The sequence below is a fragment of the Patiria miniata genome, unplaced genomic scaffold, assembly GCF_015706575.1.
Source record: "Patiria miniata isolate m_02_andy unplaced genomic scaffold, ASM1570657v1 HiC_scaffold_17, whole genome shotgun sequence".
In the NCBI taxonomy this organism is placed as follows: domain Eukaryota; kingdom Metazoa; phylum Echinodermata; class Asteroidea; order Valvatida; family Asterinidae; genus Patiria; species Patiria miniata.
Genome location: NW_024037055.1, coordinates 14,105,011 through 14,120,235, shown reverse-complemented (window position 1 = coordinate 14,120,235; position 15,225 = coordinate 14,105,011). Strand labels below are relative to the sequence as shown.

Here is a 15,225-nt window from a genome sequence, read left to right as displayed (position 1 = left end):
AAGGATTTACAATTTTGGAAACACTTGTACTAGTCTGTTGTACAAAATTTGTCTTAGGGAGTGTTGTGACTGTTTAAAGTAATTTGCATAGTATATATATTAATGGTACTTTTTGCACTGTAATTAGAACTGTTTGTGGTAGAAATATTTAGGAAATATTGTGTGGTAAATAGAAACATGTCCTCATTTTTAGGTATATTTTTAAAAAGAAATGGCATAAGAGGCACACTAACAGTTGTGGATGGCAACTGTTTCAAAATTGTGTGTTGGGATCACTGCGAGAACATAAGGATCACTCAAATTTATTGCACTTTTTAATGTTACCTTTTAACAAAGAATCTGGAAAAGAAAAAGTCAATATGGTTTAATGTTGTTGCACTAATGATACCTATGAAAAGTAGGTTTTTATTACACCGAAAGTGTAATCTTTGTTCCCAATGCACTAGAAAAAAAATGTTTTAAAAATTGGGGGGATGCTCACGAGTTATGACAAATCTAACCAAACTCTGATAATTGCCCATACAGCAGGACTTCAACATCATCGTTTTCCAATTTTTTTATATAGGATGTCTGACAAATGATGATGTTTTGAGAACAACTTTTCTGTCCAAAGATGTCTCCTTACTGAATTATAGTCTTGACAATAGCTGCAAGAGAAGACATTATCAGAAGCATAACGGCAGTGTTCTGCTCTCATAATTGAATTTGAAACCAGAATATCCCCACTTCATTACCTGTTCTTTACGTGTTGTAATGCATACTGCAAGCATTAGACCTATTCAAAAAAATAGAGTCGTCTCCAAATACGAATGGCCTCCAATTAGCTACCACTACAAAATGCCGGGGACGTTTTGTTCTCAGCACGTGCTCCCCACCTTGGAAGAAAACACATCTTCACTAACATTTCCACCCTGGTCCAACAAAGCGTGTCCCTGAATTATCACCACACAGCCATCAGGCAATTGATTCAATTGCACATCTTGCACGGACTGTTATAAAGCCACCAATTATTCAGACTACGTTTGACGTGAAGTGACCACAGAAAACAACACGTACATATATTTTTATCAGATTACTTGCTAAATTTTACCTTTTGATTGGGCTTGTTTTTGCTTAAATTGTCAAATACTTAACGCCTCACTATATTTCATGTTCTTATAAAGGGAGGCTTACTAGTTGCAAGTACCATTTGAAATTGGGATGTGAATTGATGTTTACCACACTAGAGATGATAAGCGACACTGAATCAATCAAAAGAAGAGACTACCAGTTTATTATATCTATCCCATAAAGACACCAGGCAGATACATCATGGAAGTACATGTATTTGGCATACTGCTTCTCTTCATTGGGAGTGTAGCCAGCATTGCAACGATCTGTCCTGTTGGTTGGCAGCGATATGGAAAGGCTTGCTATTTTGTGATCAAGGAACGAAAGAGTTGGCACAAAGCAAAAAGTATCTGTGCTGCTTCTCATGCAAGCCTTGCAGTTCCCAATTCATCGGAGGAACAGACATTTATATGGGAATTACTCCAGCAGGAGTTTCATCCTGATGGTCCTGTGGATGGAGCCTGGATTGGCTGCGAAGACATCGAGAAGGAAGGTGATTGGCAGAATTGTCCTCTGACAGGTGATGAGACCAACGCGTACCAGAACTGGAGGGAAGGGCAGCCTGACAGTTGGAATGCTGCATCTGATTGTGCATTGATAATCAATTCAGCGGGTGGCAAATGGGATGACCAGTCTTGCACTAATCCCAGGTATGCAACATGTGAGCTTGCTATCATCGACTACGACCCTCTATTCTGCCTTCAGATCGGCTCTGATGGTCGCATCACCTCCCCGTGCCTCACTGATAATCACATCTTGATGGAGTTACAGGCTCAGGGTCTGGTGTCTTGTGGCAAGGCCTGCCTCTCTCATCCCAAATGTAGCTCCTTCAATCTGAAGGACCAAGGCCAGGGCAAGATGGTGTGCCAGCTGAATGACCTCGCCCTTCAAAATGCAGCGGCTGAAGATGTGGTGGAAATTCAGAACTGCTACGGCCTGGATCTGTAGAAACTGGTTGCATGAAGCAAACTGATACAAAAAATATCCTTTAGAATGCTCTCATGAGCAGGTACATGGGCCAACATTTTCAATGCAAGTACATGTGCAAAGCGCAGTGGTGGCTTACATTTTCACAGCTGATAGTGAATGACTATTTTGCAGAGATTTGTTGTGAACCGCTTAGATGTTGCAAGGATTTACAATTTTGGAAACACTTGTACTAGTCTGTTAGTACAAAATTTGTCTTGGTGAGTGTTGTGACTGTTTAAAGTAATTTGCATAGTATATATATTAATGGTACTTTTTGCACTGTAATTAGAATTGTTTGTGGTAGAAATATTTAGGAAATATTGTGTGGTAAATAGAAACATGTCCTCATTTTTAGGTATATATTTTTTAAAAGAAATGGCATAAGAGGACACACTAACAGTTGTGAATGGCAACTGTTTCAAAATTGTGTGTTGGGATCACTGCGAGAACATAATGATCACTCAAATTTATTGCACTTTTTAATGTTACCTTTTAACAAGGAATCTGGAAAAGAAATAGTCAATATGGTTTAATGTTGTTGCACTAATGATACCTATGAAAAGTAGGTTTTTATTACACCGAAAGTGTAATCTTTGTTCCCAATGCATTTTCATCGCTGAGAGTGAATGACTATTTTGTGGGAGGCTTGTTATGAACTGATAAGATTTTAGAAGGATTTACAATATAACATCACGAACACTCGCGATATAGTCTATAAGTACAAACTATATTTATTAGTGAATGTAGTGACTGGTATTAAAACGTTAACAGTACTTTTTGCCTAGTAATTTCAACTATTTGTGTTGTTTAGCTGATAAGCTTTTGATTGGCTGAAATATATGGGTTCAAATTATAAGCCCAAAGGTAGCCATATTTTGCATACAACCTTTGATTTTTTTCATATTGCAAAAAAGGGCAAAAAAGTGCACATCAACAATTGCAATTGGCAACAGTTTTAACAGTGTTGTGTGTTGTGTGATCAAGAAGACAAAAATGTAGTAGGCAGTCATATTTTACACTGAATGTGTAGCTGTTTGAATGGCAGAACCCTGCAGAAGAAAATAACTATTTCAGATTCATTTGTTGCAATAATTCTACCTACATTGTATTTAATTAATGCACTAAATGCATTTACAATTGTCTGTAAATAGTGGAAAGCAAATATGTGGTTATTATTTTTTTGTAATATAATTCTAAAACACCAAATGACATCACAGGGAAATCATTTTTTTTTTTGATATAGAGTTACACATGCGCATTATCAAATATTAAATGTGTTAAGAATCGAGTGGGTTTAAAAACTTCAAAATCTGTTTCCAAAAAAGTATTATTTAGCATGCAGACTCACATCTAGCCACGTACCATCAGATTCTCAGTTCTCTAGATACTCAAATTGTTTTTACACTGATAGGATGTGACATATTATGGAAAATATGACATCAGGGTTTGAGGTACTGTTTTAGCATAGGGTCTTTGTCTACACCAAGTTTCATTAAGATATAAAAGAATGGGGAAGTGACAATATACATAAAATAGTGTACAATGTCTGTTGGGGAAACTAATGGGCATTTTCACTTCAGTGTGAAGAAAAGCTTCTATAATCACAAAGATCAACTGTGAAAATTATCGGCTATTTTTAGGTGCTGGTGACAAAAGACTGTTGAAATATGCAATATTCCCAATGGTGTAATCAACTGCCAAATAGACAACAGCCAAAGCGGCGTTGTCAGGGAAACTAACTGGTAGCAATCCCTGACTTTGATTGCTTTGTGCATTCAAATGAGAAGGGTAAGCCTCTTTCATTTCGCGCTCTTAAACCGTCAGTTGATGTTATTTCCATGCGAAACATGTTGTGGTTCTACACTCAAAATTCAGTTGCAATTACTGGCAGAAAAGCTGAGCAATACTGAGGCTTTCCTAAAAAACTATATATCCGTACACCTGAACATTCCTAATCATCAGAAACAGCATGGATGTGTTGAGTGTACTGCTTCTTATGGCTGGATATGAGGCCAGTGTGGCGACTGTTTGCCCAGTGGGCTGGCACCGATATGGAAAGGCTTGCTATTTTGCGATCAAGGAACTAAATACTTGGTACAAAGCAAAAAGCATCTGTGCTGCTTCTCATGCAAGCCTTGCAGTTCCCAACTCAATGGAAGAACAGACATTTATATGGGAATTACTCCAGCAGGAGTTTCATCCTGATGGTCTAGGTAATGGAGCCTGGATCGGCTGCAATGACATCGACCGGGAAGGTGTTTGGCAGAATTGTCCTCTGAGAGGTGATGAGACCAACGCGTACCAGAACTGGGATGAAGGAAACCCTAGCAATCAGTATAGCGGAGCTGATTGTGCATTGATTGGTGACAGGGCAGGTGGTGTATGGTGGAATCAGCGCTGTAAAAATCCCAGATATGCAACATGTGAGCTTGCTATCTACGACCCTCTATTCTGCCTTCAGATCGGATCCGATGGTCGCATCATCACCTCCCCGTGCCTCTCTGATCATCACGTCTTGATGGAGTTACAGGCTCAGGGTCTGGTGTCTTGTGGCAAGGCCTGCCTCTCTCATCCCAAATGTAGCTCCTTCAATCTGAAGGACCAAGGCCAGGGCAAGATAGTGTGCCAGCTGAATGACCTCGCCCTTCAAAATGCAGCTGATGAAGATGTGGTGGAAATTGAGAACTGCTACGGCCTGGATCTGTAGAAACTGTTTGCATGAGGGAAAATCTGTTGATGCAATGCTCTGCCGTACAGTGAATGTGGCTGACGTTTCAAAGATGAGTGCAAAAGGCAGTCGTAGCTTACTTATCGCTGAGAGTAGAATGACTATTTTGTGGGAGGCTTGTTATGAACTGATAAGATTTTAGAAGGATTTACAATATAATATCATGAACACTCGCGATATAGTCTATAAGTACAAAATATTTTTATTAGTGAATGTAGTGACTGGTATAAAAACATTAACAGTACTTTTTGCCTAGTAATTTCAACTGTTTTTGTTGTTTAGATGATAAGCTTTTGATTGGCTGAAATATATTGATTCAAATTTTAAGTCCAAAAGTAGCCATATTTTGCATACAACCTTTGGTTTTTTCATAATGCAAAAAAGGGCAAAAAAAGTGTACATCAACAATAAGCCATTTCGGAGTTACAAAAATGTACTACTGCACGTGCGCACATCAGATTCAACGATTTAGTGTCGGAAGATAAACAAAGCAGATAAATGCACTCAAGTCTATGGGGGACGTGGTAATCGAATCCACATTTTGCAATTTTGTTCTAGTAAAACAGAAGATGTAAATTTTTGTTCGCACAAAAGTTGGAGCACACGAAACAACGTAAACCATGGCGCCGTTGAAAACAATCAACATTTTGCATCTACTTCAAAATAAGAACTTTTCTTTGATTTTGTTGGTACCCCGCTATGATTTTGCATGCGTGTGGCGAACTGTTTATCCCCCGACCCTTATCGTTGTTATGGGATGTGCGCATGCACAGTAGTACATTTTTGTAACTCTGAAATGGCTTATTGCAATTGGCAACAGGTTTAACAGTGTTGTGTGTTGTGTGATCAACAAAACAAAAATGTTGTAGGCAGTCATATTTTACACTGAATGTGTAGCTGTTTGAATGGCAGAACCCTGCAGAAGAAAATAACTATTTCAGATTCATTTGTTGCAATAATTCTACCTACATTGTATTTAATTAATGCACTAAATGCATTTACAATTGTCTGTAAATAGTGGAAAGCAAATATGTGGTTATTATTTTTTTGTAATATAATTCTAAAACACCAAATGACATCACAGGGAAATCATTTTTTTTTTTGATATAGAGTTACACATGCGCATTATCAAATATTAAATGTGTTAAGAATCGGGTGGGTTAAAAAACTTCAAAATCAGTTTCCAAAAAAGAAGAAGTATTATTTAGCATGCAGACTCACATAGCCATGTTCCATCAGATTCTCAGTTCTCTAGATACTCAAATTTTTTTTACACTGATAGGATGTGACATATTATGGAAAATATGACATCAGGGTTTGAGGTACTGTTTTAGCATAGGGTCTTTGTCTACACCAAGTTTCATTAAGATATAAAAGAATGGGGAAGTGACAATATACATAAAACAGTGTACAATGTCTGTTGGGGAAACCAATGGGCATTTTAACTTCAGTGTGAATAAAAGCTTCTATAATCACAAAGATCAACTATAAAAATTATCGGCTATTGTTAGGTGCTGGTGACAAAAGACTGTCGAAATATGCAATATTCCCAATGGTGTAATCAACTGCCAATTAGACAACAGCCAAAGCGGCGTTGTCAGGGAAACTAACTGGTAGCAATCCCTGACTTTGATTGCTTTGTGCATTCAAATGAGAAGGGTAAGCCTCTTTCATTTCGCGCTCTTAAACCGTCAGTTGATGTTATTTCCATGCGAAACATGTTGTGGTTCTACACTCAAAATTCAGTTGCAATTACTGGCAGAAAAGCTGAGCAATACTGAGGCTATCCTAAAAAACTATATATCCGTACACCTGAACATTCCTAATCATCAGAAACAGCATGGATGTGTTGAGTGTACTGCTTCTTATGGCTGGATTTGAGGCCAGTGTGGCGACTGTTTGCCCAATGGGCTGGCACCGATATGGAAAGGCTTGCTATTTCGTGATCAAGGAACTAAATACTTGGTACAAAGCAAAAAGCATCTGTGCTGCTTCTCATGCAAGCCTTGCAGTTCCCAACTCATTGGAAGAACAGACGTTTATATTGGAATTACTCCAGCTGGAGTTTAATCCTGATGGTCCAGGGAATGGAGCCTGGATTGGCTGCAATGACATCGACAAGGAAGGTGATTGGCAGAATTGCCCTCTGAGAGGTAATGATACCAACGCTTACCAGAACTGGAGTGAAGGAAAGCCTGACAATCGGCACTTTGCAGCTGATTGTGCAATGATGGGCGATTGGAGGAAAGGCGAATGGGGTGACCAGTTCTGCACCAATCTTAGATATGCAACATGTGAGCTTGCTATCATCGACTACGACCCTCTATTCTGCCTTCAGATCGGCTCTGATGGTCGCATCATCTCCCCGTGCCTCACTGATAATCACGTCTTGATGGAGTTACAGGCTCAGGGTCTGGTGTCTTGTGGCAAGGCCTGCCTCTCTCATCCCAAATGTAGCTCCTTCAATCTGAAGGACCAAGGCCAGGGCAAGATGGTGTGCAAGCTGAATGACCTCGCCCTTCAAAATGCAGCTAAGGAAGATGTGGTGGAAATTGAGAACTGCTACGGCCTGGATCTGTAGAAACTGGTTGCATGAAGTAAACTGATACCAAAACAGTCCATCAAACTGCTCTTATGTACAGGTAGATGTGGCTGACATTTTTAAGGTTAACACAAAGGGCAGTGGTGGCTTACATTTACATGGCTGATAGTGAATAACCTTTTTTGTGGAATAATTTGTGCGAACTGCTAAGACTTTGGAAGGGATTACAATATCAGGAACGCCCACAAAAGTCTGTAAGTACACAATATTTATTAGTGTTTGCTGTGATTGGCATGAAAATATTAATGGTAATTTTTGCACTGTTATTTGAACTGTTTGTGGTAGAAATATTTAGGAAATATTGTGTGGTAAATGTCAACATGTCTTCATTTCTTGGTATTTAAAAAAAAAAATGGCATAAGAGGACACTATTGGTTGTGAATGGCAACTGTTTCAAAATTGTGTGTTGGGATCACTACGAGGAGAACATAATGATCACTCAAATTTATTGCACTTTTTAATGTTACCTCTTAACAAAGAATTTGGAAAAGAAATAGTCAATATGGTTTAATGTTGTTGCACTAATGATACCTATATGTTTTTATTACACCGAACGTGTAATCTTTCTTTCCCATGTAGTAAAAAGAAAATGTTTGATAATTTGGTGGATACTCATGAGTCATGACAAATCTAACCAAATAATAAAAGTAATAATGAACACTTGTTAAGGCGCCAGTATCCGCCAGGCATGACGCTCATGGCGCATACATACAAAGAAAAACATAAATTACAAAAACGAAGAAGAAGCAAATGGGTTTTGAAGGATGTTAAACATGGAAAACATGTTTGACTTACTCTATCCACAACATGAACAAGAACACTACATCACTGAATTTGTTATATTCTGTCTTTGATGTTGTATTTTGCCTTAGATATTGCATTTCTTTTGAAAAGTTTCTTGCTAATTTTGTAAATTTTGCCAACTTTGCACTAAACAAGATGTTGCAATTACCCAGAAAAGCACCTACTAAAACTTTGCTAAAAGGACTGGTATCAAATACCCTGTGAAATAATTTTGGAGGAAAACTAACATTGAAGGTGGTTTCAAAACGTGTGCCCACTTGCACCATTTTTTCGTACAATTCCCCATATGTTTTCTAAAAATTGAAAAGAAGCAACTGAGCTGAAAGTTCAACAGGTTATTTGTTAAGCACCCTACTCAAGAGTTTGAGCAATTTTGTTGCTTCAAACACAAAAATGCACACAAGCAAATAATCATATGTACCTTTAAATAAGCATTACACTGTAAACTGTGATTGGCTGTAGAAACTCTAAAAACAAGTAATGCAAAATTTACAATCAGGAAATACAACAATGAAAAAAACCCGGAAATATACCCCTTCATGAGCAAAAAGACAGCTGATTTACCAAAAATGCACACAAAGCAAATGATTCTCCATACCTTCAAATGAACTCTAAAGTAAACTGTATATATTATGCTGTTTGTGATTTGGTTGTAGAAAACTCTAATAAACAAGTTATGCACAATCTGCAATCAGAAATAAAACACTTGAAAAAACCCTGAAACAAACCCCTAAAATCAGAAATATACAGCTGCTTTTGCATCTGTTAAAGGTCAAATTTGGAAAGGGATGGCAAAATCTACATGGAAGCGAAAAAGCCATATTTTTTTTCTTTCTCTATTGAAATCAATGTACTGCTTGTGATACCTCTAGTTAGGAAATTGTTGTTGTAAAAAGTTGTTAGGAAGGTAATATATGATTAAGATTTTTCAGACATGGAGAAATAATATTTTGGTTATTTTTTTTAATATAAAATGGAGAAATAATATATTTTACACCTTTTGGATCATATTTTAGGATAAATCAAAAGTCAACTTTTGCACAAAGTGATTGTGATTTTTCGAATCAGGATACAGGAAGCAAGTTCCCATCCCCAGGCTTACTACTGGAAACGAGGTTCAAAATAAAGTAAGCCCTGGGCACGAAGTTGGAGCTGGATAGCTCAGTTGGTAGAGCACAGGAACGGCAATCTGGTGGCCACAGGTTCAAACCCTGCTCAAGTAAATTTTGCTGTTCAACTTTAAGGTTATAAGTTAGTTTTCATTTGTTGCTTATTTGAAAAATGACTTTGATATTCTTCAGCCAATTTCCAAAACGTTTCCTTAATTGTTGGTTGGTCAGTTATTTTTAGTACTGTTTGCTCATTTTTTCAACAGTATATTGGGTAAACACGTGGTTTTTTTTCAATTTTCAATTTTCAACAAGTACATGTACAGCTCGTCCCAAGACACCAAAAAAATTTTTTTCAATACTGTAGCCTCGCTGCAGGAACACATCGCCATTATTTTTGTACCATTTTAAAGCTTAGAATCTTAATTTTATCCCTGGCGAGTATTGGTTTGATATTTATCATAGTTTATTATTAATTATTCATGTTCAAATAAAGGCATGTCAAAAACAAATTCAACTGATTTCAAGGGAACCAATGATGCTGTACATCAGATGCAATTATTATGTCAGTAAAAGTACCCGGATGAGGACAATATCATCCGGGCATATTAACAAATGTTAACAATCATGAGCATAGAAACTCATATTTGTCAACCAGTCAACAGAGTGCCAGGCGCGGTACTGTCGCATGTGGACTGTTGTCAACGACCACAATGGCAGCTTCGAGCGGCGAGAAATGTGCCAGAATAAAGACAGTGTCCTGAAATTAATTTTTTTTGCGGATAATTCAGCCTGATATAAATAATAATTATAATATTGGATGGCTTTTTTTTCAAGGGATACAAGAATACATTGTGTAACGGGCCAAGCAGGCCAGGGCGTGGCGGGGCTACTAATTAAAACAACAACCAAAGAAAACACACGGTGAGGAAGACAGAATTCGGGGGGCACCTCCCAGATTTTAGGTTGATAATTTACGCAATAACTATTTACAAAGATAAACCAAGAGTAAATTAATAAAAGCAGATAAATATAATATTGGGTGAAACTTACAAAGTAAAAAAACCAGTGCAGTGGCGTGGCTGGAGGAAAGCAAACTGAACCTCAACATAACAGTGTGACAAAGAAAATAAAAGAATGACCAACGCCCTATTGCGCGCACCGGCCTTATAAACCCATAAGGTGCACCCGACCAGAAAAGGTATCAAAGGAATGCAAAATATGTTTGGAACTTAACCGCTGTGTTGCACGTGGCGAACAGAGTCTTTGTTACAATTGCTTTCACTATTCGATGAGTGCCATATTGGGTTTTTCTTCCCTCGGATTATTAACACAGAGATATCAGACAACACTCCAGGCAAAATTTTGTAAGCCACCTGGTGTTCTGTATTATAAGCAGACAAAAGAATTGGAGACAATTTCAAACCCGTATTTGTCCGTTGGAGGCTGAGACAAATGTGCGCTGCCAATTTCTAATTGGCCTAGATCACCCCATTTCTTGCAACCTAAGCTCTTTGCGTGCAATAGTTATAGCTATAGGGACGAGCTTGAATTTCAAACCTAAAACTAGGCGGTTAATTTGATATTCATGCTTATAAGTAATTTGACCTTTTAGTGTTACAATGTATTAAAGAACCCATGTTCTCATGGAAACCATAAGCCAAAATGTCATCAGCTAAAAGCAATACTGTCTCAGGTATAATATAACGGTGTTCAATGATCATAAAGTTTACTTTGTCAAGCATTAATTGCTGCAATCCTTGAAGCATTTTACTATCCACTTTAGTGACAGAAGGTTTTAAAAGCCATGATGAATTTTTAAAGACCACTCCTACCTTTTAGATGCATTAGTTGTCAAGGGAACAATATATCATGTTGATATGGAGAGACCTTAAGGTACAATGGCATTTATTAATTATGAATCCAAAGGACCAAAATATTAAGTCCTTGATGTACATGTAGGGACCTACAGTATACTCAGGAGAGGTTTTTCAAATAGTGTGAGAATGCAAGCATTGAAAGGGTGGACCTCAGGCGAGACCTCGTAGATTATCCAAAACAAAATGAAAGTGCTGGTTGTTCTACTTCTCATGGTTGGGTTTGAAGCCGGTGTTGCGACCATCTGCTCGGTGGGATGGTACCGATATGGCAATGCCTGCTACTTTGTGATAAAAGAAAAGCTGGGCTGGCTTGTGGCAAACAATATTTGTGCCGCTTCTCATGCAAGCCTTGCAGTTCCCAACTCATTGGAGGAACAGACATTTATCAAGGAATTACTCCAACGGGAGTTTCATCCTGATGGTCCAGGGACTGGAGTCTGGATCGGTTGCAATGACATTGACAAGGAAGGTGATTGGCAGAACTGTCCTCTGAGAGGTGATGAGACCAACGCGTACCAGAACTGGGGGGGAAGGGAAGCCTGACAATCGGCACAGTGGAGCTGATTGTGCATTGATGGGCAATTGGGGGAATGGCATATGGGATAACCAGTTATGCACTAATCCAAGATATGCTACATGTGAGCTTGCTATCATCGACTACAACCCTCTATTCTGCTTTCAGATCGGCTCCAATGGTCGCATCACCTCCCCGTGCCTCACTGATAATCACATCTTGATGGAGTTACAGGCTCAGGGTCTGGTGTCTTGTGGCAAGGCCTGCCTCTCTCATCCCAAATGTAGCTCCTTCAATCTGAAGGACCACGGCCAGGGCAAGATGGTGTGCCAGCTGAATGACCTCACCCTTCAAAATGCAGCTGCCGAAGATGTGGTGGAAATTGAGAACTGTTACGGCCTGGATCTGTAGAAACTGGTTGCATGAAGCAAACTGATACCAAAAAGTCCATCAGACTGCTCTTATGTACAGGTAGATGTGGCTGACATTTTTAAGGTTAACACAAAGGGCAGTGGTGGCTTAAATTTACATGGCTGATAGTGAATAACCTTTTTTTGTGGAATAATTTTTGTGAACTGCTAAGACTTTGGAAGGGATTACAATATCAGGAACACCCACAATAGTCTGTCAGTACAAAATATTTATTAGTGTTGGCTGGGACTGGCATAAAAATATAAATGGTAATTTTTGCATTGTAATTTGAATTCTGATAATTGCCTATACAGCAGGACTTCAACATCATCATTTTCCAAATTTTTTTTATACATGTAGGATGTCTGACAAATGATGATGTTTTGAGAACAACTTTTCTGTCCAAAGATGTCTCTTTACTGAATTATAGTCTTGCAGTAGCTGCAAGAGCAGACATTATCAGAAACATTACGGAAGTGTTCTGCTCTCATAATTGAATTTGAAACCAGAATATCCCCACCTCATTACCCTTTCTTAACGTGTTGTGAAGCATACTGCAGGCATTAGACCTATTCAAAAAAATAGAGTCGTCTCCAAATACGAATGTCCTCCAATTAGCTACGATTACAAAATGCCGGGGACGTTTTGTTCTCAGCACGTGCTCCCCACCTTGGAAGAAAACACATCTTCACTAACAATTCCACCCTGGTCCAACAAAGCGTGTCCCTGAATTATCACCACACAGCCATCAGGCAATTGATTCAATTCCACATCTTGCACGGACTGTTATAAAGCCACCAATTATTCAGACTACGTTTGACATGAAGTGACCACAGAAAACAACACGTACATGTAGTTTTATCAAATTACTTGCTAAATTTTACCTTTTGATTGGGCTGGCTTTTTGCTTTTGTCAAATACTTAACGCCTCACTATATTTCATGTCCTTATAAAGGGAGGGTTACTAGTTGCAAGTACCATTTGAAATTGGGATGTGAATTGATGTTTACCACACTAGAGACGATAAGCGACACTGAATCAATCAAAAAGAAGAGACAACCAGTTTATTATATCTATCCCATAAAGACATCAGGCAGATACATCATGGATGTATTTGGCATACTTCTTCTCTTCATTGGGAGTGCAGCCAGCATTGCAACGATCTGTCCTGTTGGTTGGCACCGATATGGAAAGGCTTGCTATTTTGTGATCAAAGAACTAAAGAATTGGCACAAAGCAAAAACCATCTGTGCTGCTTCTCATACAAGCCTTGCACTTCCCAACTCATTTGAAGAACAGACATTTATATGGGAATTACTCCAGCGGGAGTTTTATCCCAGCGACTTTCAGAAAGGAGCCTGGATCGACTGCGATGACATTGACCAGGATGGTGTTTGGCAGAATTGCCCTCTGAGAGGTGATGAGACCAACGCGTACCAGAACTGGAGGGAAGGAAATCCTGGCAATCAGTACAGTGGAGCTGATTGTGCATTGATGGTCAATTCAGCGGGTGGCAAATGGAGCAATCAGTACTGTACCAATCCCAGATATGCAACGTGTGAGCTTGCTATCACCAACTACAACCCTCTATTCTGCCTTCAGATCGGCTCCGATGGTCGCATCACCTCCCTGTGCCTCACTGATAACCACGTCTTGATGGAGTTACAGGCTCAGGGTCTGGTGTCTTGTGGTAAGGCCTGCCTCTCTCATCCCAAATGTAGCTCCTTCAATCTGAAAGACCAAGGCCAGGGCAAGATGGTGTGCCAGCTGAATGACCTCACCTTTCAAAAGGCAGCTGCAGAAGATGTGGTGGAAATTGAGAACTGCTACGGCCTGGATCTGTAGAAACTGTTTGCATGAGGGAAAATCTGTTGATGCAATGCTCTGCCGTACAGTGAATGTGGCTGACATTTCAAAGATGAATACAAAAGGCAGTCGTAGCTTATATTTTTACAGCTGAGAGTGAATGACTATTTTGTGGGAGACTTGTTATGAACTGATAAGATTTAAGAAGGATTTACAATATAATATCATGAACACTCGCGATATAGTCTATAAGTACAAAATATATTCATTAGTGAATGTAGTGACTGGTATAAAAACATTAACAGTGCTTTTTGCCTACATGTAGTAATTTCAACTGTTTTTGTTGTTAAGATAGATAGGCTTTTGATTGGCTGAAATATATGGGTTCAAATTATAAGTCCAAAAGTAGCCCTTTTTTGCATACAACCTTTGATTTTTTCATCATGCAAAAAAGGGCAAAAAAGTGCACATCAACAATTGCAATTGGCATCAGTTTTAACAGTGTTGTGTGTTGTGTGATCAAGAAGACAAAAATGTAGTAGGCAGTCATATTTTACACTGAATGTGTAGCTGTTTGAATGGCAGAACCCTGCAGAAGAAAATAACTATTTCAGATTCATTTGTTGCAATAATTCTACCTATTTAATTAATGCACTAAATGCATTTACAATTGTCTGTAAATAGTGGAAAGCAAATATGTGGTTATTATTTTTTTGTAATATAATTCTAAAACACCAAATGACATCACAGGGAAATCAATTTTTTTTTTGATATAGAGTTACACATGCGCATTATCAAATATTAAATGTGTTAAGAATCGAGTGGGTTTAAAAACTTCAAAATCTGTTTCCAAAAAAAAAGTATTATTTAGCATGCAGACTCACATCTAGCCATATACCATCAGATTCTCAGTTCTCTAGATACTCAAATTGTTTTTACACTGATAGGATGTGACATATTATGGAAAATATGACATCAGGGTTTGAGGTACTGTTTTAGCATAGGGTCTTTGTCTACACCAAGTTTCATTAAGATATAAAAGAATGGGGAAGTGACAATATACATAAAACAGTGTACAATGTCTGTTGGGGAAACCAATGGGCATTTTAAATTCAGTGTGAAGAAAAGCTTCTATAATCACAAAGATCAACTGTGAAAATTATTGGCTATTTTTAGGTGCTGGTAACAAAAGACTGTCGAAATATGCAATATTCCCAATGGTGTAATCAACTGCCAATTAGACAACAGCCAAAGCGGCGTTGTCAGGGAAACTAACTGGTAGCAATCCCTCA

At 38.4% G+C, this 15,225-nt stretch overlaps 4 protein-coding genes and 1 pseudogene across 4 annotated transcripts; all 5 read left to right on the top strand.

Annotated features, from left to right (window-relative positions):
* The first annotated feature begins 1,203 nt into the window (after nt 1-1,203).
* On the top strand, nt 1,204-2,658 carry LOC119723292 (perlucin-like protein). Its single transcript, XM_038193843.1, has one exon. It carries the CDS (start codon nt 1,312-1,314, stop codon nt 2,056-2,058), a length of 747 nt encoding a protein of 248 aa, XP_038049771.1. The 5' UTR covers nt 1,204-1,311; the 3' UTR covers nt 2,059-2,658.
* A 1,390-nt stretch (nt 2,659-4,048) lies between these two features.
* Nucleotides 4,049-4,790, top strand: LOC119723300 (galactose-specific lectin nattectin-like). Its single transcript, XM_038193849.1, has one exon. The coding sequence runs from the start codon at nt 4,049-4,051 to the stop codon at nt 4,784-4,786; it is 738 nt and encodes a 245-aa protein (XP_038049777.1). The 3' UTR covers nt 4,787-4,790.
* Nucleotides 4,791-6,313: 1,523 nt separating this feature from the next.
* Nucleotides 6,314-7,908, top strand: LOC119723291 (asialoglycoprotein receptor 2-like). The gene has a single exon (XM_038193842.1). It carries the CDS (start codon nt 6,648-6,650, stop codon nt 7,386-7,388), a length of 741 nt encoding a protein of 246 aa, XP_038049770.1. The 5' UTR covers nt 6,314-6,647; the 3' UTR covers nt 7,389-7,908.
* Nucleotides 7,909-11,260: 3,352 nt separating this feature from the next.
* On the top strand, nt 11,261-12,338 carry LOC119723290 (annotated as a pseudogene).
* Nucleotides 12,339-13,231: 893 nt separating this feature from the next.
* LOC119723840 (perlucin-like protein) lies at nt 13,232-13,976 on the top strand. The gene has a single exon (XM_038194719.1). The coding sequence runs from the start codon at nt 13,232-13,234 to the stop codon at nt 13,970-13,972; it is 741 nt and encodes a 246-aa protein (XP_038050647.1). The 3' UTR covers nt 13,973-13,976.
* Nucleotides 13,977-15,225: the final 1,249 nt, after the last annotated feature.